At 33.7% G+C, this 25979-nt stretch overlaps 1 protein-coding gene across 1 annotated transcript in view; it reads left to right on the forward strand.

Annotated features, from left to right (window-relative positions):
* The window catches only part of GALNTL6 (polypeptide N-acetylgalactosaminyltransferase like 6), a 1200087-nt gene that overhangs the window by 498937 nt on the left and 675171 nt on the right, over positions 1 to 25979 (forward strand). The window contains exon 4 of the mRNA XM_049631330.1: positions 13185 to 13323. Within this exon, the coding sequence (XP_049487287.1) occupies positions 13185 to 13323 (139 nt within the window). The remainder of the gene's footprint in view (positions 1 to 13184; positions 13324 to 25979) is intronic.

The raw sequence follows: 25979 nt of genomic DNA on the forward strand, positions 1-25979 counted from the left end.
GACCTTTTACCGACTGAGCCACCCAGGTGCCCCTATGTTCCTAAACTTAATGGGAATGTTTGAGTTAACATCCTTTGAGATGATAAAAATTGAACTACCATGCATAGCATGGCCCAGGCTTTATATAGTCATTCAAAAGTAATCATCCTTTGATATATTCAAAGAGAAATGTTTATAAATAAATACCTAATATTTGAATGATTAATGTTAAAAGATAAGATTTGGAGTGTTTTATTTTTAATTTCTTGTTTAACTGTGAGTACATTGTTTTTAATGTTTACTTATTTGTGTGTAGTGTGTGTGGGGCAGGATGGGCAGAGACCAAGGGAGAAAGAGAATTCCAAGTAGGTTCCATGCTCAGCACAGAGCCTGATGCAGGGCTCAATCCCATGACCCATCTCTGGGATCTTTACCTGACCCAAAATCAAGAAAGAGTAGGATGCTTAGCTGACTGAGCCACCCAGGTGCCACCCCCTTTTTTAAACATTTTTTTTCATTTCTATAAAAATGACAAAGATCTTTAAAAAGAAAATCTTTGAAAGGTATAGTTGAGCCCTATAAAAAACTGTCAGCTAATAAAAGGGAAATAAATACTGATAAAATAAGTTGAGATATTTTGATTCAGTTGGAAAGTTTTAGTTTTAATAAAGTAAAGTTTCAGTTTTTAATCTAAATTTTGGCCAAATTGATGCTGGAAAAAGGGCTATGTGAAAGAATTAAAGAGAAGAACATTGTAAAATGATCATGTTTTACTGAAAAGTTTTATTTTATTTTGGCTTTACAGTTTGCAAAGCCTTTTAAGACATATTGTTTATTTAATCATTATCATACCTCCTGTAAGTTAGGTATGTTAGCCCCTTTTTAAAGACTGATTATGATTTTTCAGAAAAAGAACTAATATAGATTATAGTTTAAAGAAAATTAAGACAAACAAACAAAAAACTTTGACATCTGAAAACAAATCTGTTCCTTATGCAGAAAAAGAGGAGGTTATTGAAACCAAATTTATCAGGAATCCACACAGAACCAGTTTGGAAAAGAAAAATTTACTATGTTTTCCAAAGAATAAGCTAAATTTGCATGGGTGTTTTTTATATATGTTCATAGTGATAAAATTAAATTTTTTAAAAACCAGTTTTCAGTTACCACTTCCATGGTAATTCAGTCAGACAACAAATTTCCTTGAGTGAGGCATGGAATCAGGATTGAACCCAAGGAGATTACATTCCAGGAAGCGTATTGGCATGACACAAATTTCTCCTTCTGTAAGTAAGACAGCTAGTTACCCGCTTAACTAGTTAATTAATTCCTTATGAAATAAAGAAAATATAATAAAATACACATGAAAAACAGTACATTTTAGTGTAAACATAGGGAAGCTATTGGATCAATTTAAAATATAGATGTTTCTGGTATTAATGAATTTGATCTTAGTTATTCTTTAAGAGCTTACTCTAAAGCACGTCTATATTTCATTAAAATTTCTTCACTCAAAAACTTCACTAGAATTTTATTTGCATTTTTCTGGTTTCTATGCTGCCTATGCCCTGGCTGTTGGAACAATGGGAAGTTTATGAGACATGGATCACTGATAATTTTTCATTCCATTACTACAGACATGAGGGAGAGAGACATACTTCAGTGAGCAAGTTGAAAGTGTTTTCTGGTACCATAGAAATGTAAATCCAATCGTATTCAAAATAAGAATTATATATTGCACATAGCTCTTAGTGCAAATCTTTCACGAGTTGCCTTCTTTTGTCTATTTGATACAGAAAGTCAGCCTTCTCTTAACCGCACCTCTAACTACCCTGGCCCTGACTGACAGCATGATGTTTGTGATGTTTTTATTTTTGAATGCCGATGGAAGTAACATTTTCATTTTTTACCATGCATCCTCCTTTATAACCTATTAAGAACTCACTTGTCCTTCAGCATCATGTGAAATTGGATCATAAATGGAATAAACTCTTCCAAGGTATTTGTTGTCATTTGTAATCAAAACATAATAAGATGTTGATTGTTCTGTAGGAACTATTTTAAGTGTGACATGGGACATATATCCATCATTCACTTAATCTAAAAGCCATGATCATTTCAGGGTGCCTGTTAATATTTAAGCAAAATAATATTTTCCTTGAACTTATTAGGGATCACAAACTCTGTATTTTCCTCAACATACGGTATAATTTCAGTTGTCTCCTTAAGCTCTATACGATGTTACTAATAACAGATTATAAAATTAACTTTAATTTTATAAATGAATAAAATTTTATAAATTTTATAAGTTAAAAAATTTATAAATTTTTTAAACTTTATTTTATAAATCAGACTTCTACTCCTTTATTGCTAGAAATCAATTTATTAAAAATCCCCAAATCTTGTCTTCACTTGTAGTTTTCTTTTCTAACCTTTTTTTTTTCCCTTTGCTGCTTTCATTCTATTTTGTCCCTTTACCAGTGGCCTCTTTAATTTCTTTATATTTCTTTCCACTCTCTGGTAGTTTTTATTTCAACTTCTCTGTATGCTTCAAATGACATATGGAATACTTCATGATTGTGTTGCCTCATTTTTTCAGAAGTGGTAAAAATGTCCAACCCATGACACTCTGACAGTTCATGATTTTTACACAAAGAAAAATGCTAACAGACCAAGTCAGACACATTTGACAGTAATGTTCCATTTAGTTTGAATCCATAGAAAAAAAAAAATAGTTGTCACTTTCTGGAGAATGCACTGCATGGGGATTAAATCAAGCACTTCCCCTTAGGAGGAAGTAAGGGTAGGGAGGGGAGAGAGAAAAGGCAGAAATCCTATAATATATAGGATTATACACATCCCTTTTGGAAAAGGCTTAAAAGACACTTTTTACCATTTGTCCACAATGACTAAGAAAACCTTATAATTATATCTATGTAAGTAGAATACATACCAATAATGAATGAAACTAAATAAGCTTTAAAGTAATTGGGATGTTGAGGCAAAATATTTCTTAACATGATTTCTCCTGCATTGGCTGCAGACAATGAAGCTTTTTGTGATAATTCAGAGAATAACTACACAATTAGGAAATAAAACCATTTCACAAGCCCAGAATGAAAGCTGAAAAATAATAGTACAGTGGATTTCTATACAAACATATCTATTTTAAAGTTAATTTTTTAATCTTTTGTAGTAAACTCTTATCAACAACATCAATCTGTACCATAGATTTATGTTATCTTCACTTTAAAATCTGTGCACAGAACCAATATAAATACATCTTGTTATTTAACTCCTTGTATGCTAAATAAAAATATATAGTTTTTTAATACAAAATTTACTCAAAATTAACATCTCTAGATGTTAGACAGACAACTGTTCTTTTTATTTTTTTTTTAAGTTTATTTATTTATTTTGAGGGGGGAGGGGCAGAGAGAGAGGAAGAGAGAATCCCAAGCAGGCTCCATGCTGTCAGTGCCGAGCCTGACGCAGAGCTCAGTGTCATGAACTGTGAGATCATGACCTGAGCCAAAATCAAGAAGTCATATGCTTAACCAACTGAGCCACCTAGGTGCCCCCAGACAACTGTTCTTTTTAAAAAAGAAGTTTCTATAATCAGAAAATGGAGACAATATTATTACTAGTAATGATTGGTATTATTACTAATATATATATTACTAATTATAGTATTACTAATATAATATATATATATATCATATATATATATATGAACTAGAGCTGTTCCTTGAAATATCTTTCATATATGTGTCTTTATGTTCATGTTATCATTTTTATGTAACTTAATTAGTTCTGGTTTATTTTACAACCAAATGTGTATAGTTTTAATTTTCTCCAACTATGCCTTTCTTCCTTAATATTGTCTTGGGGCTTTAGGTTCTTTGTGCTTTTAAATTCATTTTCAGTTGAGGTCCCCCATCTCACTACACACAGCACCTACTCACGCACACACACCGTTACCACCACCACTACCACCAAGAAGCAAAAGCTCCCACGATTTTAATTTGAACTGCTGTTAATGTGTTTCATTGATTGATTTTTAGTATTAAGCCAACATTGCCTTTCTAGAATAAATCTCAGTTGGTCACTATATAATGTCTTTTAAAATATTGATAGATGTAAATTGCTACTTTTGATATGGATTTTCCACCTATACACATGAGAGACATAGCTCCGATACATATTCGTTTCTTATAATGTCCTTGTCTGGTTTTGATATCAGGTTTATACTGGTATCATATAAAAAGTTTCTCTAATTTCTAAAATATTTGTGTAAAAGTGGAACTATTTCTCATTTTAATTTTTAAAAAAGTTCATCAGTGAAACCATGTGGGCCTAGAATTTCCAAACTTTTTTTAAAAATATTTTTTAATGTTTATTTTATTTGAGAGAGAGACAGAGTATGAGTGGGGAGGGGAGACAGAGAGGGAGACACAGAATCTGAAACAGGCTCCAGGCACTGAGCTGTAAGCACAAAGCCCAATGCAGGGCTCAAACCCAAAAGCCGAAGATCATGATCTGAGCTGAGCCACCCAGAAGATCCTAACCGACTGAGCCACCCAGGTGCCCCTAGAATTTTCAAACTTTTTTAAACATAATGCCCTCAGGATTAATCTAGGTTGTCGTAAATTGAAAAATTTCTTCCTTTCTTATGGCTGAATACTGATCCATTGTATATACTAAGTGAAATAAGTCAGAGAAGGACAAGTATGGTATGGTATCTTTATATATATAATCTAAAAACACCAAACTAATAGAAACAGGAAGTACAATGGTAATTGCTAGGGATTGGGACATGAGGGAAATGGGAAGATACTGATCAAAAGGTATGAACCTCTAGTTACAAAGCAAATAAGTTCTGGGGATCTAATGTGCATTGTGATTATAGTTAATATTGTATTATATATGTGAAAGTTGCTAAAAGAGTGGTCTTAAACACTTTCACTACAAAAAGAAAAGGTGATAGAGGTGTTAGCTAATAAGATGGTGATAATAATTTCTCATGACATAAGTATATAAAATCAACACATTTTACATTAAACTTATACAATGTTCTATGTCAATTATATCTCAATAAATTAGAAAAAAACACTTAAAAAGATGAAATGTGCCTTTCATTTATTCAGTAAATATTTATTGTTAATTTAAGAAAAGGAAAAATTTTTAGAGATGCAGGACTATTTTGGTAGCAAATGTCTTCTTGTCAATTTTGGTAAGTTTTTGTAAAGAATTAATCTATTTCATTTAAATTTTGCTATTTGGTTTCCATAAGTCCCATTCTCCATATAATCTTTAATTCATCCTTTTCTGCTTTTTTTGTTACATAGAGTATTTTTAATTTTATTCCTTTATTTTATTTTTCCTTATTTTATTTTTATTATGTTTTATTTTGTAGATTTTGGGTTGTATATTCTTGGGTGATTTTTTTGTTGTTACCCTAGAGATTTCAGTATGGATTACTGACTTACTATACTTCACTTTGATTAGGACTTGTACCACTTCCAGAATAATGCAAAAAAAAACCCAAAAAAAAACAATGATTTACTACTTTTCCAGCTGTCTTTTACTGCTCCACCTTATAAAAACCACACTCCAGCCATACCAAACCAGATTTGAAATTCCTAATTACCACCTCTCTGTGTCATCCCTGTGGCTCTTCTTTCTGTGTGCCTACCTGCTTCCTTCCCCGTCTGCTGAAAGATCTTACATCATTGAGATATATCTTCTATCCTTCTCAATGGATTGCATTAATTAAATGTATTAATTTATTTCTCCATTTATTCATTTCACAGAATGAAATAAATAAAATTTATCTTATTTTGGGGGGCTAAACCATGTGACAAGCACTATACTAATGTTTCCTGACCCAAAGATATCAAGACACAGTCCTATCCCTCAATGATCTTATAGATTATTCCAGTTGTATTTAAAATCAGTGTGATGTTTTTACTTTCTTCTTTTAAACCTGATGTCAAAGGTAATAACTGTGGTACTCATAATTTAATTCCTAGTCCCATCACTGTATTATTTATATACCAGTCAAAATATTTATTTGAATATCTGGTATATGTCACACACTCTTCTAGGTTCAGGGGATACTATAGGGAACAGCAAAAAGTCCCTGCTTACATCCCAATGAGGAGATAGTCAATTAATATATTTTAGAATTAACAGTCAACTAATAAATTTAGAGGAGTAATGTATGGTAGAAAAGCAATGCATGATAAAAATAAAGTAGATTTTGGAAATAGGGCATGGAGTGCTGGGTACACTGACTTAAGATGGATTGATTGTGAAAAATCTCTCTAAGAAAAGTGCATTTCAAAGGCCTGGCTATATAGATTCTCGAGGGTTCTAACTGCTTTTCCTCAAGCCCCTAAGGAAAAGTGTAAAAACACTTTCTTTTTGTTGTTCTTATACTCTAATTATGTCTAATAAAAAGTTTAAGTACCTTGAACTGTCTGTCACTAGCATTTTCCCCCGTCTGACAAAACCCTACTTTATGTCTCGGTATTGTATTTTATGAGATTTCAATCTATTTAAATAGATTTATTATTTTCCAAACATCATGTTTAAAAAATCTCATCTGTACAAATTCATTTACTTCAATTCCTGTATCGTCTCCTCAGCCCCAAACCTCTTAAAACAATGTAAATCTTCCTCTGCCCTTCAGCTTTGAACTGAAAATTCCCCTTTTCTAGTTGGAGTTTCCAAGCCATGTAAAGTTCCTCAGTTTGTCAGTTTTGAAATTCTTTTTTTTTTTTTTAATTTTTTTTTTTCAACGTTTTTTATTTATTTTTGGGACAGAGAGAGACAGAGCATGAACGGGGGAGGGGCAGAGAGAGAGGGAGACACAGAATCGGAAACAGGCTCCAGGCTCCGAGCCGTCAGCCCAGAGCCTGACGCGGGGCTCGAACTCACGGACCGCGAGATCGTGACCTGGCTGAAGTCGGACGCTTAACCGACTGCGCCACCCAGGCGCCCCTGTCAGTTTTGAAATTCTTACAAGGTTTATTGTCCAATTCATTCACTTCCTTTTCACAACAATCATTTTATTTTTTTTTTAATTTTTTTAACGTTTATTTATTTTTGAGACAGAGAGAGACAGAGCATGAATGGGGGAGGGTCAGAGAGAAAGGGAGACACAGAATCCAAAACAGGCTCCAGGCTCTGAGCGGTCAGTACAGAGCCTGACGCGGGGCTTGAACTCACGGACTGCGAGATCATGACCTGAGCTGAAGTCGGACGCTTAACCGACTGAGCCACCCAGGCGCCCCCACAACAATCATTTTATAGGTTAGTTCTGACTTAGTCTGTTTGGGCTGCCGAAACAAAATATCATAGACTTGGGGACTTATAAATAATAGAAATTTATTTCTCACAGTTCTGGAGACTGGGTAGTCCAAAATTAAGGGACCAGTAAATTTGGTAGTTGGATAGTTCATAAAGGACCATCTTTTTGTTGTGTCTTCACAGGGTGAAAGAACAAGGGAGCTCTCTGGGTATCATTTATAAGGGCACAAATCCCATTCATGAGTCCTAATGTCTCACAGACTAATCACCTCCTAAAGGCCTCACATCTAAATTCCCTCACATCCGGAGTTAGGATTTCAACATAAAGAATTTTGGGGGGACACAAACATTCAGTTCATAGGAGCCTATATCTTCCTAGTCAGAGTATATTTCTAGCTTTTTCAGGCCTGAGGTCATACTATACACATTTTCCCTTTCCTTATCCAGTGGTGCATGTAGTAGATACTCAATAAACATTAAAAAATAATAATAATACTATCTATAGGTATACCAGACTAAATAGAATGTCATTTCATGTGGAGGATAAATACCAGGTGTGCTATGAGACTAATCTAATTTCCATATTAAATTCTGCTCTATGACTTGAATACATAGATTCAGAGACATATTTGTAAGATAGCATTTTTCTGCTTAATACCTATATATGTAGATGCAGTATTAACTTTTATATCTGGTTCTTTAAAATATCTCACTTATACCTTTAATACAATTGTAAACACAGATGACAGGACACTTTTCTTACATTTCAAGTAAAGGACTTATTTGAATTTACAACTGATAACAGTAAGGTATATTAGGATTTAAAAAATGTTAAATAGGTAAATCTGTAGACTAGTAATCACTCAAAAGACCTTTGAATAATATCGTTTTTCAACATATACCTGTTTTTGTTTCTTTGGAGTTGTTTGCTTTTTGTTTTGTTGTTTTGTAGAAGAAATCTTAAACCACTTGAGATGTGACAGTCCCTGAGGCTTTACGTATTAAAACTTAAGATGAGTTAGTAGTATTTGCAGTAAAAACTGCAGGCTCTGTGCATAAGAACATAAAATTTTAAAACCTATTCTCACAGCTGCAATGAAGAAATTTCTAGTATGCCATCACTGGTGACTCACAAGTTGTGTTTTATAACTCTAGAGTATCACTTATTCATATGAAAAGCCTTGTCTCAGGAGATTTATCAATCTGAAAACTAAATTGTTTTACAGAGAAAATGAAGTTCTCTTTGATTGGCAGGTGTTTTAATGCATGTGTAGCTTTAAAATTTATATTTGTAGTCTCAAAGTGGCTGAATCTGAACGCAGGGTATTAAAAATATCTCTAAAAAATTACTGAAAAGAAGCCTCAGCTGTGTGTATACATTTCGCTTAAGGCACATAGATTTAAAAATAAAAATTTATTAAAGAAAGTAAAGACTACTATGCACTATGATTTTCTTATTAAATAGATTTATGAAGTGTCTATAAATCCAGTTCATGCCAGAGAATATATAAGGTCAAAAGACCTTCTCTAACTAATTTGGCCATTCAGTGGAGAGAGATGGAGATCTTTTAGAAAAGTCTAGAACTTTTTAAACAGTCAGCTAATTGCTGATTGTGGAAATGCTTATTAAAAATGTCAGTGTCTCATTTGTTTACTTACATGTAACATGGGCAGCACAATGTTTATTTGTAGTATTGAGTCAGAAAATGAATATAAAATGATTTAACATAGATTTTTGCCCATAGAGGATGCTGAATAATTAGCTGTTATACAAATGAAATTTCAGAGGTCCCTGGGTGGCTCAGTCAGTTAGGTGTCTGACTTCGGCTAAGGTCATGATCTCATGGTTCGTGAGTTTGAGCCCTGCATCAGGCTCTGTGCTGACAGCTTAGAGCCTGGAGCCTGGTTCAGATTCTGTGTCTTCTCTTTCTACCCCTCCCATGCTCATGCTCATGCTCATGCTCTGTTTCTCTCTCTCAATAATGAATAAACATTTAAAAAAATGAAATTACTCACTGACTTATTTATTTCCCTTTTAGGTTAAAAAAGCAACTGGCATTTTATCTTAAATAACAAACACAGATGAGTTTCAGTATTTTCTTTTTTGATTTAAAACAAAAATTTTTTTTGTTTCTCTGATTTAAAATTGGAGAGATTTCCAGTCTGCTTCTTCAGCATATAATTATTTATCACTTCCCAGCTGTTTTATCTTAGCTGTCACAGCTACTGAGGTTAATGTCATTAGGGCAGGAGCTAGAAGCCAATTAAAAAAAAAAAAAAAGAAGAAGAACTCACTTTTATTTGAGGGATTACTGATATAGAAGCCAAATTTCCTACCAAAAAATACATTCCAGTGATTAGAAACAAATAGTATATTGTAAAATTAAAGGTTCATATGTTTAAAATATAAAAACTTATAAAAATTTTGAAAAACAATTTGGTAAACTTTCATATTCTAGTCATGAAAAACTATCTTTATTTAAAAGGCACTAGAAGTATTCTTTCTTAACATGATAAGTTATAATCACATTCACTATTGTACACACACACACACACACTCAGGATCACGTATCCAGTACTCAACTTTCACGAACAATGTTTAGCAGCAATCACGTTAAAATCATTACCTAAATGCCTATTGACATCAATGTTATTTGTTAACTATCGAACAAAATAAGGAACACCTGGGTGGCTCAGTTGGTTGGGCGTCTGACTTCGGCTCAGGTCATGATCTCACAGTTCATGAGTTCAAGCGTCGCATTGGGTTCAGTGCTGACAGTTCAGAGCTTGGAGCCTGCTTCGGATTCTGTGTCTCCCTCTCTCTCTGCCCCTCTCTCGCTCGCACACTGTCTTTCTCTCCCAGAAATGAATAAACATAAAAAAAAATTTAAAGAACTTTTTAAAATCGTTTCTCACAAGATAAATTAATTGGCAACAAATTCCTTCATTATTTTGTCTGAGAAAGTCTTTATTTCTCCTTTACCTCTGAAGGACAATTCCACAGTCTACAGAATTCAAGGTTGGTGTTTTGTTTTGTTTTTTTCTCTCTCAATTATAAATATTTCATTTAACTCTCTTGTTGCTTGCATGGTTTCAGAGGAGAAATTAGATGTAATTCTTCATTTTGTTCCTCTGTAGATAGGGTGTTTTTTTTCCCCCACTGGCTCATTTCCAGATTTTTGTCTTTAGCTTTAATTTTCTGTAATTTGAAAATTATATGCCTAGGTGTAGTTTTGTAATTTTGTTTTGTTTTATTTTGGCATTTGTCCTGTTCTGGTGTTCTCTAAGCTTCTTGGACCTGTGGGTTTGCTGCTGATGTTAATTTGGGGAAATTTTCAGTCATTGCTGTCTCAAATATTTCTTCTGTTCCTTTCTCTTTGTCTTCCTCTTTTGTTATTCCCATTTTGTGTATGTTATACCTTCTGTAGTTGTCCTACAGTCCTTCGATCTTCTGTTCTGCTTTTTTTAGTCTTTTGTTTGCTGTTTTGTTTTGGAGGCTTATATTAATATATCCGCAAGCTCAGAGATTCTTTCCTCAGCTCCGTCCTGTCTACTAATAAGTCCATCAAAGACATTTTTCACATGTTGTAATGTTTTTTATCACTAGCATTTCTCTCATAGAATTTCCATCTCTCTGCTTATGTTGTCCCTCCTGTTGTTGTATACCATGTACTTTACCCATTAGAGTCCTTAGCATGTGAATCATACTTTTTTTACATTCCCTGTCTGATAATTCCAACACCTCTGTCACGTATGCTTCTGAGGTTTGCTCTCTTAACTCTTCAAATTGTGTTTTTTGCCTTTTGGTATGCCTTGTAATTTTTTTTATAATAGCTGGTCATAATGTACTTGGTAAGTGAACTATTATAAATAGACCTTTTATAATGTGATGATGAGGGGTGGGGATAAAGGAAGTGTCCTATAGTCTTATGATTAGGTCTCAGTCTTTTAGTAAGTCTATGCTCTGGACCGTGAATGCCACAATACTCTCTCAGGATTTTTCTTTCCTGTTTGGTTGGACAGGATGGTTAGAATGAGCTGGGGTTCGGTATTTCCCTTTCCCCAGGTCGGTTAGGCTCTGGTAATACCTCAGCAGGTGAGGCTCTGATTAACTAGTGGTCCCTGAGGGAAAGCCTGTTAAGAACAGTGTGCTCTGGTTTATTTCAAATTTGCTGCTTTTCTCTTCCTTTTGCTGGAAGCATGAGAAGATTTTCTCCAACATTTACATTGGGAATTTGGTTGAGCTCCTGCAGGTAAATCTCACAAAATTATTCGAGCCTTCCTATGACTGTGTCCCCCTGGAGTTTTTAACTCTCAGACTACTGAGCCTCCAGCAATTTGTCAATTACTGTTGGGTTTTCTATGCAGGCATTGGTTCCCAGGTGGTTTACACTTCTGAGTCCCTGCCCTAGTAAGCCTCAACTCCCTATATTCACCTGTCTGTCTCTCTTTTGGGACAGCAGTTTGCCCTGTGTCCTTTCTTCTCTTATGGGCCAAGAAGGGTTATTGATTTTTCAGTCTGTTCAGCTTTTTACTTGTTAGGATAGAGTGGCAACTTCTAAGTGCTTTGCGTGCAGAACTGGAAATCAGAAGTCTTAAATTAGATTTAAATAAAGTAAACTTAGAAAATATTTACAACATATATAATTAACAAAGCTTTAAACATTATATAAAACTTGTTTTTTTCAGGGACACCTGGGTGGCTCAGTTGGTTGAGTGCCCCACTCTTGATTTTGCCTCAGGTCATGTTACCAGGGTTGTGGGATCAAGCTCTGGGTCCAGCTCTGCACTGAGCGCGAAGCTTGCTTAAGATCCTCTCTCTCTCTCTCTCTCTCTCTCTCTCTCTCTCTCTCTCTCTCTCTCTCTGCCTGGGTGGCTCAGTCAGTTAAGCATCCCACTTCGGCTCAGGTCATGATCTCGCGGTTTGTGAGTTAGAGCCCTGCCTCAGGCTCTGAGCTGACAGCTCAGAGCCTGGAGCTTGCTTCGGATTCTGTGTCTTCCTCTATCTCTCTGCCCCTCCCCTGCTCATGCTCTGTCACTTTATGCCTCAAAAATAAATAAAACATTAAAAAAACAAAAAGATTCTTTCTCCTGCTGTCCTTCTCCCCCACTTGTTCTCTTTCTCTGAAATAGAAAAAAAAAATCTTTTTAAAAACAACCAATAAAATATTTTTTACGAACTCTGAACAGTCATTTCACAATGTAAGAAATACAAATGATAAATGTATACAGTTATTGATTGTATTAGTAATCAAGAGAAAACAAATTAAAGTATGAATAATCTATATTTTACCAGTAAATTTCAAATTATTATTCAGTACTTCTGAAGATGTGTGAAAACTCTTCTAACTTACTCTAAAGACACTTCTATTTGTAGGAATTATCCTTTCCCTTCCCAAACTACATAACTAGGAATATATAAACAAAGATGTTCATTTCAATATTGTTTTTTAATAGGAAGAGTTAGAAGTAACTCAAACGTATATCTTTGGTGGAATGCTGTAAATTGAGATACAGTGAAATAATATCAACCAATGGAAGTAAATGAAAATATAGCTTTTTATATTTTCAACAATTAAGTTGGATAAAATCAAATTATAAGGCAATATGTACATTAGAAGCTGCATTCAAATGTTACAAAACATACACTTAAAATCATCATAGCGGTTCTCTCTTGAAAATGATTATACTTTCTACTTTGGTGTTGTTTGCTTTTTATCATGAGTATATTTCTTTTTTCTGAATAAAATAATGTGTTATAATAAAAGTTCTTCCAAGGAGAATAGTAAGAGGTGACTAAGGAAAAACACACAGTTAAGTCTTATTATCTGTTCTAGAAGATTAAATAGTTTTTGTAGAGGTGATAATCCCATTTTGTTTTCTCCTGCCAGGGAAAGGTGAGCATGGGAAACCTTACCCCCTCACTGAAGAGGACCATGATGACTCAGCTTACAGGGAAAATGGTTTCAATATTTTTGTCAGCAACAATATTGCTCTAGAGCGGTCCCTGCCAGATATTCGCCATGCTAAGTGAGTATCAGCAAGTCTCACATGCAGACTAGTTTTCGTCTATTTGTCTGTTTTTTTTTTTTAAACTATGTTTAATGTGTATCACAGTGAAATATGTAACTAAAATTTTTGCCATAATTTAAAAAAATGTTTATATTTCATAATCTTAAATCTGTTTTGTTTAAATTGGAGTATTTTTTAAAATTAGAGAAGAATAAGTACCCGCTTTCTAAAACTTAATTCACATTTTTATCATTGCCTGTATCATCTCCATTTAAAGTAAAATGTTTTAAGATAATACCTATATTTTTACTTTTGATCATGTAGATTATAAAGCAAACATCTTTTTCTGGTGATGAGCATTGTCAGAACTGTCTACATATATATGACTTCATTTTCACACCAACCATATTCACTGATTTTGTTATTATATCTTCCATAAAGAATGCCTACAATGAATGCATCCATAATCCAAAGATAATGGTTGGTTCCTCAACCATGGATGCTTGTTGTTTGTCAGTTAACAGTGAGTTCAGTTTTTGCTGATTCGTAGCTAAATATTATAAGGCAAAAGGAAGTAAGAATGATATTATATATAGTTACCTGAAATCCCACCCCATCTACTCTTAACATTGCTCACTGTTCTTTTTTCTAGTCTGTTATGATTTTCTTGTTAGCATATACATTGCCAAAAGTATGCCAAAAAATATACAATGTGATGGGAATTTCAAGTTTGTAGAATTGCCATACATATTTAATGAATCTATCTAACTATACTAATATGCTTACCCTTCCTTCACCCCAGTCTCCCTGTGGAAACACTAATGTGACATAAAGAAAATCAGAGAAAATAAAATAAGGGCAACTAATGAAAACAGGGGTAGGAATCTAAATCAAATCAATATTGTATAATAAAACTCTTAATTTTGTGTGAAAACAATTAACCCTTTAGAAAAAACTTGGTAAATTATGGTTTGGGGATCATTTTTTAGTGCCATATTGTGTCTTTATAAATTTATTTTAAAATATAAAAGAATTACTGGTTTCCTTCTCAGGTTTTATGTGAATTTGCATTTCCCAGTATAGTTAAGCAGAGGATTAATGTGAAGAACAAATCAATTTTTTCCTAAACTGAATGCTTTATATATTGGTCTAGGCCTTCTAGCTAGCCAAATTATTCCCAGGTTACCTGAAATTATCTACAGTAATTCCCACTGACCGAGAACATTTCTAGTTATGAGAAATTTTAATACCTAATTGCACACCATCAAAGATGCATTAAATTGCATTGTTGGCATAATAAATGTGCTCAGAGAATAATTTCCATCCACCTCCTCCCCCACCCCCACATTTCCAATCTTTTAATGTGTATTCAAGTGGAAAGAATTGCAGATGGAAACAGTGCAGAAAATCACTGAAGTCAAAAGAAGGCTGATATTCCCATTCTTCTCAGAGAGTGTATTTTTAGCATAACTACCACCTTTTGAGAAAAGATATTCTTAGGCAATAATGGAAAAGAAAATGGAAAATGGAAAGAAAAATATTTTTAAATTTTTATTAGACATACTGAGTTTACAGTATCAGAGGGCATTATTCTCAATGTTAGGGAAGATAAATGTGGCTGAAATATGGCCTATGACCATATTATTACTTATTTCCTGAGACTGGTTATCTAATAGGACAGTCACCTAGTAAAATGATACCAATAAAGAAAACAAACAAACAAACACCTTATGGGAGGATTGGAGATGGAGATGGAAGCAAAGGATTAAGTACAGGACATCAAGAATGAGGGTTTACCTTGGGTAGTCCAGTATCTATCTGACTCAGCAATGCAAGAAGGGAGATTTATTGCTGCCTCATTTTGTCAAGATCCTAACTCTAGGAAATCAAGTGCCTACGACAAAAACTCTTACCGGGATCCCTATGTTTTTGTTTTTGTTTTTGTTTTTTTTTAACCTCATCTGTGCTTCTCAAAATGCAGGCACGGATAACCACAAAACAACACAGCTCTATGTAAGTGGTTCTTGAAATTATGAAAGCACATTGACACATACTGCATTCGGTATTGTCAATTTAACTGGACTGCAGGTAATTGACCACAGCTTGTTTATATTGGCAGTATCTGCACCAGAGAATGCAAAATTTGCATGACTTCCATAATTAAAGATAACGGTTCTAAGAAACTTTGCATCTGCAGTCAGCCAATTCAAATTACAGGCTCAAAGCGCCAGAAGAGAAGAATTTATTTTTCTTTGCTCTGGGATTTTGTAGTGGAAAGTATAAGGGAATTCTATCTTACAATTCTGCTTAACTTTTTCTTTATTCCAAAATACAGAATTGTAGCTCTTAACCCACTGTTCTACACTATAGATCACTCTCTCTATATATGCAAGTACTCTCTCTATTCATTCTCTTTTTACACTTAATAAAAAAAGCATGGTTCTAGGTGTTTGACATGCTTAGTATACATTCTGGTTTGCTGTGAAGAATTTTCAGAATATGAGTTATTTCAGAAATCCCAATCCAGAACACATACTTCTTTTATATGTCCTGCTCCTTTCTTGTCCACTAGCATAAAAATGAAATGCTTTCTTTTGGCTTTATTATTTCACTAAGTCAGTAATAGATTTTCATTAAGTGGGAGCCATGCATACAGGAAAGTCAATTGGCCTGTGTCCAATAATTTAATGATTCTTACCTATATCCTAATAATAAATTCTAAGGTTCTCATTTATATTTTTGAATTTCTTATATTTTTCCAAAATTTTTTAGCATCTCCCTATCTTGTAAATTACATATTTTTTGTTTGTTTTGTTTTACTATCTATGCTTTCGTGTTGTCAAATTTTTCAATTTTCTCCTCTTCATACTCATAGCCCTACACTTCTGGTTGACTTTTATATTTTTTAAAGACCTATTTATGCATTTTAAACATTCACTCCCTTCTTCAGTTACTACCTAATTATGTCTATATTCATAGTACCAAGGCTCAACCTGAGATCTGTTGTTAAAACATCATCTTTATATTTTACTTAATGCAATGCTGAATAGAATTTTGCTATGAGAGTTTCTGCATGACAAATGTCCAGTCAGTGGATATCTTGCTAGTCTGGCTTCATTTTTCTACAGTTCAATTACCCCTCACTTGTATATCAATTGTGTATTATCTTTATCTTCCGTCACTCCTTTGGGATGCCGCATCTTTGTATGCTGTAGAACATTTAATTTGACTTCCAGTTCAAGGTGGGAAATATGAAGCATATATTCAGAATACAAAATACATATGAAATAAGGAAGTAGAAAATCGTAGAAGGATAGATGGCTTGCATGGAAAAGAAACTGATAAACTTATGCATGGATGTATTGTTAGCAAGACAAGATTGAAGAATATTTGAGCTAGTATTACTCCCTAGACGTGAATCAATTTATAAATAGTTACCACAAGTACTCCCCAAAATGTCATATAATTAATGTGTGCAAGATGAACTTATATCTATAAAGAGAAGAAATGCATGAGATTAGGATGCGTAAGAATCAGAGTTGAGGTAGGCTTTGCAGAGGATTCAGGTAAAGGCATCATGACATGAGGTTCATTTTTCGCTGTTATAAAAGGATACATGTTTATACAGATACATATTAATGTACAAACACTTTAATTAAGATACATTTCTAAGGTGGCTGAGTAGCTGGGATATTTTTGTACTGAGAAAGTTCTCTGAATTGTGGCTTTTCCTTTTCATTTCACTTTTCCTTTATATTTCACTTATATTCCCAAGATAGCTTCATGACTTTGACAATAAAGAAGATATTGAATGTTGAGAGAAAATTCTGTAATATCTCAACTCTTGGGAAAATGTAGAAGAATCTTTACAATCTCTTGATTATATGAGTGCTCTCCATAGTGTTGCGATTATATCACAACCCTGTTCCCTGTATAATTTCAGAACCAAGTGAGAAATTGCCCCAGAAATGGCTTGGAATAAAAATATTACCTTTATTATTGATAAGATTCTATCGGTGGACATGGTTTAGAAGTGGGCTAAATGTGATTCCTAATAGCAAACTCCAGAATGAGGTGCATTCAGGCTTCAAGTTAAAGACATTGCTGGACACACAATATCACAGTTGTCTAACTTAAGGCATGCAGGGCAGAGTCTGACCTCTACAGGCAAGCAAATTCCAAAGCAGAAAAATGAAGGAGGGGCTGACCCAAGCAAGATAAGCTCACTAACTCAAATTCATCAATTGTATGTCTTCCTTTCTCCTGGAAAGAATGTAGGAGAAGATAGAGGCGAAGAGTATTAATCTAATGACTGTCCTATGGGAACATCTAAGGAAAGGGAAGGAGTCTCCTCCCTAGATGAATAGTGCATAATACCTACTTTGTATATGATGAGAAAATGCAATTTCTCACCATAACAAAATTTGAGTAGATTTTTTTTTTCAGTGCCTTATAGTCTAAGCACTTCTGGAAATTATGTTGAATAATCATTCTTAAAAAGTTTACTTCTATGAGTTACACTGTGGTACTGAACAAGTCAACTTGCCATTTTGAATTTCCACTTATCAACTTTACCAAGTGGGGATGTGGGGATGCTAACTTTCTTCATGTATCTCATCGTGCATCACGATTAGTAAAATTGAGAACAAGTTTACCAGATCAGCTGCAGCATAATATGTTATTTCTTTTCTTTCTGATGACAATCCTTCTGCTTTCCTTCCTTCTTTTCTAGTTATATCATGAAGATAAAAATATATGGAGATCAAGTGAACTATAATTCTAAAATTTAAATTTTAAAAACAAATTTTGTGAGTCACTTCTGAGTTTGAGGAAAAATAATTGTGCAAGTGTAATTTTTTAAACCATGACTTAGTGAAAATGCTTAGAATATTTTAGTTTTATATGAACTACAAAAGTGTTATTTAACTCTTTTGGCTCTTGTCCATTGAATGCTAGAACTCATTCACAGAAATGTTTGAGTTTAATCATCCAAAAATGTTCAAGGACAAATTTTTTTATTTCTCAATTTCAAAAGTTACATAAAAATTTGGGAGACACTGGCATTCTTTCATGGTTTTATTATGACTTGTGAAGTTGATGAAGCATCTTCTTTCAACAAATTTACAAGTGAATTCTGAAACAAATTAAAATAAAATGACTATTCATCCACTCTAATCAGGTTTGAATACTTCCACAGAGGGAGACGGGAAACATCATTTGAATCAAATGTGCTTCCAGCCTAAGATATGTCTAAATATGACTGAAAAAAGGAAAAAAGCTAGGTAAATCACAAGCAGCAAATTGGGGGAGGAATGATCAGAACAACAGATAGGAAATAATCTTTCACAACTGTTATTCAAATGAGTATCTTTCAATATTTTTTGTGAGCTAGTTTATAAAAAATAGTATAGACTTTAGTTCGTTTGTATGTTTCTAGGGATCATTTTTTTAATCCATGATAAAATAAAAAACACAAAAATTTACACACACATCTCATTTATTAACTAAAGACTGAAAGATATGGAAGAGTTCTTATCACTATAGCTAAAAGGTATGTCCCCTTGTAATGAAAATCCTCCTCCTATAGAGAACAGTTCAAAAGCTGTCAGACATTTAGCCTTTGGAGTAAATGATCAGACAAAGCAGATTCTTTGAAAAGTGGATTGAGGGTGAGCACAAGGACACTGGGGTCTAAAGGACTGGTAATGTGAAAGTTGTACACATGCAAAATAGAAGGAAAAAGCCCAAAAACAAAACAACCTTCTAAAAATAAACTTACAGCTGCTTTATAATCAGTTGTAGTGAATTTCAAAGGATATTATTTGTAACCTAATAACATGGTAGGGATCAAATACATAAAACTGAAATCATAAGTCTGAAAAACACAATCACAACTTCAATTCTTTAAAGAGAAGAAAATGGACATTTGGTAGAGTGATGTATATTATTCTGTAAGATTAATCCAGCAATAGGAATTCTAAACTTGCTCCTTCTTTTTTTACTCCCTCCCACAGAAGTTTACTGAAATGAGAGGTGATGATTAATATTTTAGCTTATTTATTAAAAATAAATGGGAACTATTATTTTTATTAAAAATAATGAGAAAATCTGGCATTTTAAAAAGCTAACATTTTTGTTGGTGAAAGACTGGATGCATTTCCCCCTAAGGATGCCTACTCTCACCAGTTCTATTCAACATCCTACTGTGGATTCTAGCCCAGGCAATTAGGCAAGAAAAATAAATATAAGACATCTAAATTAGAAAGAAAAGATTCATATGGTCTCTATTGGTATATGACATAATCTTCTATATGGAAAATTCTGAGGAATCCACTAAAAAAAACTTATTAGAACTAATAATCAAGGTCAGCAAGGCAACAGGGTATGAGACAGGATACGGAAATCACTTTATTTTATACACTTCCAGTGAATAGCCTGAAAATGAAATTAAGAAAAAAAATCCATTCACCCTTAAAATGAAGAAAAGACTTAGGAATAAATTGAACAAAAATGTCATCAAACTTATACTTTGAAAACTACAAAACATAGTTGAAAGAAATCCCGGAAATGGAAAAGCATCTCATGTTTGTGGATCAGATTTAACATTGTAAAGATGGCAAAACACTCCATGATGATTTATGGATTCAAAAAAATCCTTGTCAGGATCCCAGCTGACTTCCTTGCAGAAATGGCAGGTTGCTTCTAAAATTCAAATTGCAAGGGACCCAAAATAGCCAAAACAATCCTGAAGAATAGCAACCAAATAAGATGATATGTACTTCTTGATTTCAAACTTATTAGAATGCAGCAGTAATCAAGCTAGTGTGGTACTGGTATATGGATAGATATTTGGATCAATAGAATATAATTGAGAGTCCAGAAACAATTCTATGCATCCATGATTAAGGGATTTTTTGACAAGGGTGCAAAAACTAGTAAATGTGGAAAAAATATTTTTTTTCAAATGATTGGTACTGACCTAGGTAACCACATGCAAAAGAATGATGATGTTAGACCCTTACCTCAGGCAACATAAAAATCAGCACAAAATGTATCCAAGACCTCAGTGTAAGTGTTAAAAGAAGAAAAGGTGGAAATAAATCTTCATAAATTTTTATTTGACATAGTATTCTTAGATATAATACCAAAGTATAAGCAACACAAGAAAAAATAGATAAATTTGGCTTTATCAAAATGAAAAACTCTTATGTCTCAAAGTATGCTATCAGAAAGGCAAAATGAAACCCACAGAATAAAATATTTGCAAATCATATATTTGCTACAGGACTTGTATCTAAAATACATAAAGAGTTCTTATATTTCAATAATAAAAAGGTGAATAACCCAGTTAAAATATGGGCAAATGATCTGAATATTCCAAATAAGGTGAACAAATGGCCAAATCCATGAAAGGATGCCCAACATCATTAGTCATTAGAAACAAAACATCAAAACCAAAATGAGATACTACTTCACATCCAGTATGATGACTAGAGCCAAAAGTTCAGATGATAAATGTTGGCAAGGATGTAGAGAAATTGGAAACCTCATACATTGCATACATTGCATACATCCATACATTGGTGGGAATGCAAAATGATGTCAATGGTTTGGAAAATAGTTGGAAAGCAACTCCAACTATTTCCAAATGGAAAGCAGTTCCTCAGACAATTAAATTACCATAATTACCATGGTAATTACAGAATTACCATATGACCTAGCAATTCTATGTCTAGGTATACACCCAATAGAAATGAAAACCACAAAAATTACACATGAATGTTTATAGCAGCATTATTCATGATAGCTGAAAGATGGGAAAACCCAAATGTCCACTGATAGATGAATGTATAAACAAAATGTAGTATATCCATACCCTGAGAGATTATTCAGGAATAAAATAATGACAAATGCTACATCTTGGATTAACTTTGAACACATTGTGCTAAATGAAAACCAGACCCCAAATTCCACATAATATATGATTCTCTTCATGTGAATGTCTAGAATAAGGAAATCTATAGAAACAAAAAGTAGGCAATGGTTACTTAAGGAATGTGAGGGGATAAGGGGAAGGGCATGAGGGTATGAGATTTCTTTTTGAATTGATAAATATATTCTAAACTTGATTATGCTAATGGTTGCACATTCTGTGAAGACACTAAAAATTATTGAATTGTGCACCTTAAATGGTACAAAAATTGTTTGTATGGTATGTGAATTATATCTTAATAAAACAATTTTAAAAATATATCTCTCTCAGTTTTCTCCAAGTCAAATAACTCTATTTTGCTTCTTTATTATTACCAAATCAAGTGATTAATTCCTCTAATAGACCTTATCATCTGAGTCAATGTAGTAAGTACTCATCTCTACAGTTTTGTAACTGGTACGTAGTGATAAGTGCCTATTATTTAGAAGTGTTCAGTATTTTCTACAGAAGTGGAGAATGTAGCTCTTAATTTTTATATTTTATTATCCTGGCTAAAATTTAATCATATATGATAAAAAGCATTGGTACCTCCCCATCGGTAAGATGACTTCTTAACCTATTTTTCCTCCAGCTGTCAGCCTGAATGTCTACCGTAGATATTAACTTCCTCAACTCCCTTTCAACTCTTCAGAAGTCCTAATTTGACTCAAGACACTACTGTGCCATCATTCTTTTTTCTTGCCAAAGTCACTAATGATTTCCATGTTGCCAAAATCCAGTATATTTAAAAGTCTCGTGAAACTTTGCAGCGACACTAGACTTTGTCCCTTCTCTCATTTTTAAGCACTCTTGTCTCTGTTTCAAGGAAACAGTTGCTTTTTATCCCCAGGTCTTTCCAGTCTCATTCACAAACAGTTCGTCTTTATCTGATGGCTGTATATATATTAAAATTCACTGATGCTCAGCACTGGCCTCCAGTTTCCTCATTTTATTTATTCTTGACTTACTGATCTCATCTACCAAGGCCTATTAATTCTGTATCCAAAATGTAGAGCTAAAGGGCCTCAAATGCATGCATTCCCCTTAATCTCAACTGTATCCACTATCATTTCTCTTTTTTTATTAAAAAAATTTTTTTTAATGTTCATTTTTTTTTGAGAGAGAGAGAGTGCAAGTAGGGGAGAGGCAGAGAGAAAGGGAGACACAGAATCCAAAGTGGGCTCCAGGTTCTGAGCTGTCAGCACATAGCCCCATGCGGGGCTTGAACTCATGGACAGAGAGATCATGACTTGAGCTCAAGTCAGATGCCTAACCACTGAGCCACCCAGGTACCCCCCACTGTCATTTCTTAATTGGAATCCTAGAATGACCTCATAATTGGACCTCACACATTCCCTCTTGTCTTGCACAATGCATTCAGCAGAGTGAGCAACAGTGAGCTTTCAGAATTAAGGAGGATCATTACATCCCCCCTATCTAAAATACCTAAAAGAGGGCGCCTGGGTGGCTCAGTCGGAAAAGCGGCTGACTTCAGCTCCGGTCATGTTCTCATGGTACCTGGCGGAGCCCCTCCTGCGGCTCTGTGCTGACAACGCAGAGCCTGGAGCCTGCTTCGGATTCTGTGTCTCCCTCTCTCTCTGGCCCTCCCCCCGCTCACACTCTGTCTCACTCTCTCTCTCTCAAAAATAAACAAACATTAAAAAAAATTAAAAAAATAATAAAATACCTAAAAGACTCCTTGTCGCACTAAAAATAATAGCTGAAAAACGCCAACACCGACCTCCATATTCTGATCCCTGCCTATCTCTGGCCTCCTATTTTTTTGCTCTCCCCTCTGTCTTCACTAGGTTTCTGCCACAATGCCACGATGTACATGTAGCTGCGTGAGCACAAAATATTATTTTGTTCTTCAGTACAGGCATAAAATGTCACATTACATTAAAGTGTTAATCATATGACCATATAAAATACTAATTTACAAAATAGTTCCCATGTAAGAGGTAAGACCAAATATATACAAGCATACATGCATGCATTGTGATTATCTCCCACCCTCACTAAAAAACACACTTACATATATATACTTGGCATTCCAAACTAATTTTTCAGTCCTGTCAAAGGCAAAATAAATTGCCAGTTATCACTGCTTTATCAAAACCGACTGACATGGCAAGATTAGAACAGAAAAACAGTGTGACTAAAAGCAGCCATTGAAAATTGAATATGCTGACATTAAAACAATTACTATGTAAATTGGTGCCTGGAAATGACTTATATAGATATGCTCTATAGTATGCTTGTCACTAGCCAGATGCCAAGTTGACATTTTATTCTGCTGCTACTGAGAATGGGGCTGAGAGAACTTTAGCTGAACCAACATGCTTTTGTAAGAAATCACACGATGAAAGTTAAAACAATAAAAAGAAATGTCCCCCCTTCTGAAATATGAGTGGTTCCCTTGAGAAGCTAAAAAAAAATATGTGGTTGACTAAGTATAACATACTTAGCTATTCTGCTCATCTTGTTTAGGAATCTTTTTAAAACAAACTTCAGGGAATTAAGCTACCTGAACTGTCATCTCTCAATAAAAGCCATTTTATATGGCTTTTGATAGACTGAGGCAATAAATTAGTCACTTATTAGGGTTCTCACCATGGTGCACTTATAAATGTATCATGACATGGTAAAAATGTACTTTTATTCCAAATGTACATTACAAAATGTACTTTTTTTTCTGTAATAATGAAGTCAAACAAATTGTAGTATTTTGAATTGGTTTCCCTCCCGCATACATTCTGATGACAGGGACTGATCCTAATGAAATTGACTGGACCTGAATTGGCACTGTCTTTCTTCATCACCATTTCAGAGAATTATCATGATTATTAAAGAATGGCACAAAATTATGGAGAATGTGGCCCCTAAAGGAAGCTCAAAATATAACTCCTTATTGTAGTCATTACTATGTAATGACATTTTAACATATTTAGCATTAAATGAAAAATGTTTCAAGTTTCATATGTTTCACATGGGGTGTATATATTCTCATGTTAATCTGAAATACATTAATATAATTAAAGATTCTTTAAAAGCATACAACCACTTCATTCTTCATGTTATTTCATCAGCAAATGTGTGGTAATACTGTTGCAGATGCTAATATTACTTGAACAAACCTCCCAACAAATATTAAGAGTGTATGGGGTTAAGTCATATAAAGGCAAGATTTTTTTTCCACTTTTTTGGTATTACTCTAAAGGGAGAAAGACATAAATTCACCTACTTTGAGGCCTCTCAACATGGTAATTTTAAACACTAAGCTTGAATTTTACTTTTTGAGAGTGTCTTTAAATAAATGTATGTATTAGAGATTTTAACAGTTCTCTCTCAGTAATTAAAGACAACCAAAAATTTAATTGGGATATAGGAGATTTAAATAAAATTATCAATAAATTGGCTTAATTTGTGTTTATTTACCTTTATTGAACGCTATATTCAGTAATTACATAATAAAATTTTTTCAGTTGCATATGGAATATTTACCCAATGGACCATATGTTAGTACATAAACAAATGCTCAATAAATTTCAGTAGATTAAATTAACACTATGTTCTGTGACCAAACCTGAATTAAATTAGAAATCAACAAAAATAATATATGCAGAAAACATGCAAATATTTAGAAATTAACACTTTTACGAAAAACTCACAGGTCAAATATTAAACTAGAAAAATTTAAAAATATTTTAAATGGAATGATAATGAAAATATATACCAAAACTAGTTTAAGTGCTGTACGTATAAAGCAGTGCTTATAGGCAAATGTGTAGCTTTAAATATTTAAATATAGCAAGAAATTGAATGCATCAATAATATTGATCAATAAAATTTCTAAATCCCCAGCAGGTATTTCTAAGTAAAAACAAAAGAGAGAGAAACCACCAGTTACCTTTATCAGTTATGAAAGACTGAAAATCACTAAACTTCCATCAGACGTATAAATGTTAATGAAGGGACAGTATAAACATCATCATGCCAAAAATTTGATATTTAGATGAAATGCAAAATTGTCTTGAAAATCCAATGGACACTGTCATAAAATGAAGTAGAAAATATGAAGATCCCTGAAGCTATAAAATATTTTAGATTTGTGGGGCACCTGGGTGGCTCAGTGGGTTAAGCCTCAGATTTCAGCTCAGGTCATGATCTCACAGCTCCAGCTCATGGGTCCAAGCCTCATGTCAGGCTCTGTGCTGACAGCTCAGAGCCTGGAGCCTGTTTTGGATTCTGTGTCTCTCTCTGTCTCTGCCCCTCCCTTGCTGACTCTTTCTCTTTCTCTCTCTCTCTCTCTCTCAAAAGTAAACATTTAAAAAATTTTTAAAAATATTTTACATTTGTAATTAAAGACTACTGAGAGTATTCTGGTCTCTGGGTAGGTTGGAGTAAACACATGCATTCTCATCCCATTGAATTCAACTCTAAAACCTAGACAGATGTGTGGCTCGGGTGATCGAGAATGCTGAAGAAAAACAATGGCAATAGGTGGAGGAAAGGACTTGAGCATTCAAAATAGCACTGAAACAGTACTGAGTTCTTGTGTTTCTTAAAACAAGTGTGAGTTGAAAGCAAAATATAATATTTTCTGATGTGGTTTACAATGTACATAGATATAAGACAACTGCAGCATAGAAGAGAGTATAAAGGACCCTACATAGTAATAAGAGTTCTATATTAAAGAGTA

Source organism: Panthera uncia, chromosome B1 (genome assembly GCF_023721935.1).
Source record: "Panthera uncia isolate 11264 chromosome B1, Puncia_PCG_1.0, whole genome shotgun sequence".
NCBI lineage: Eukaryota > Metazoa > Chordata > Mammalia > Carnivora > Felidae > Panthera > Panthera uncia.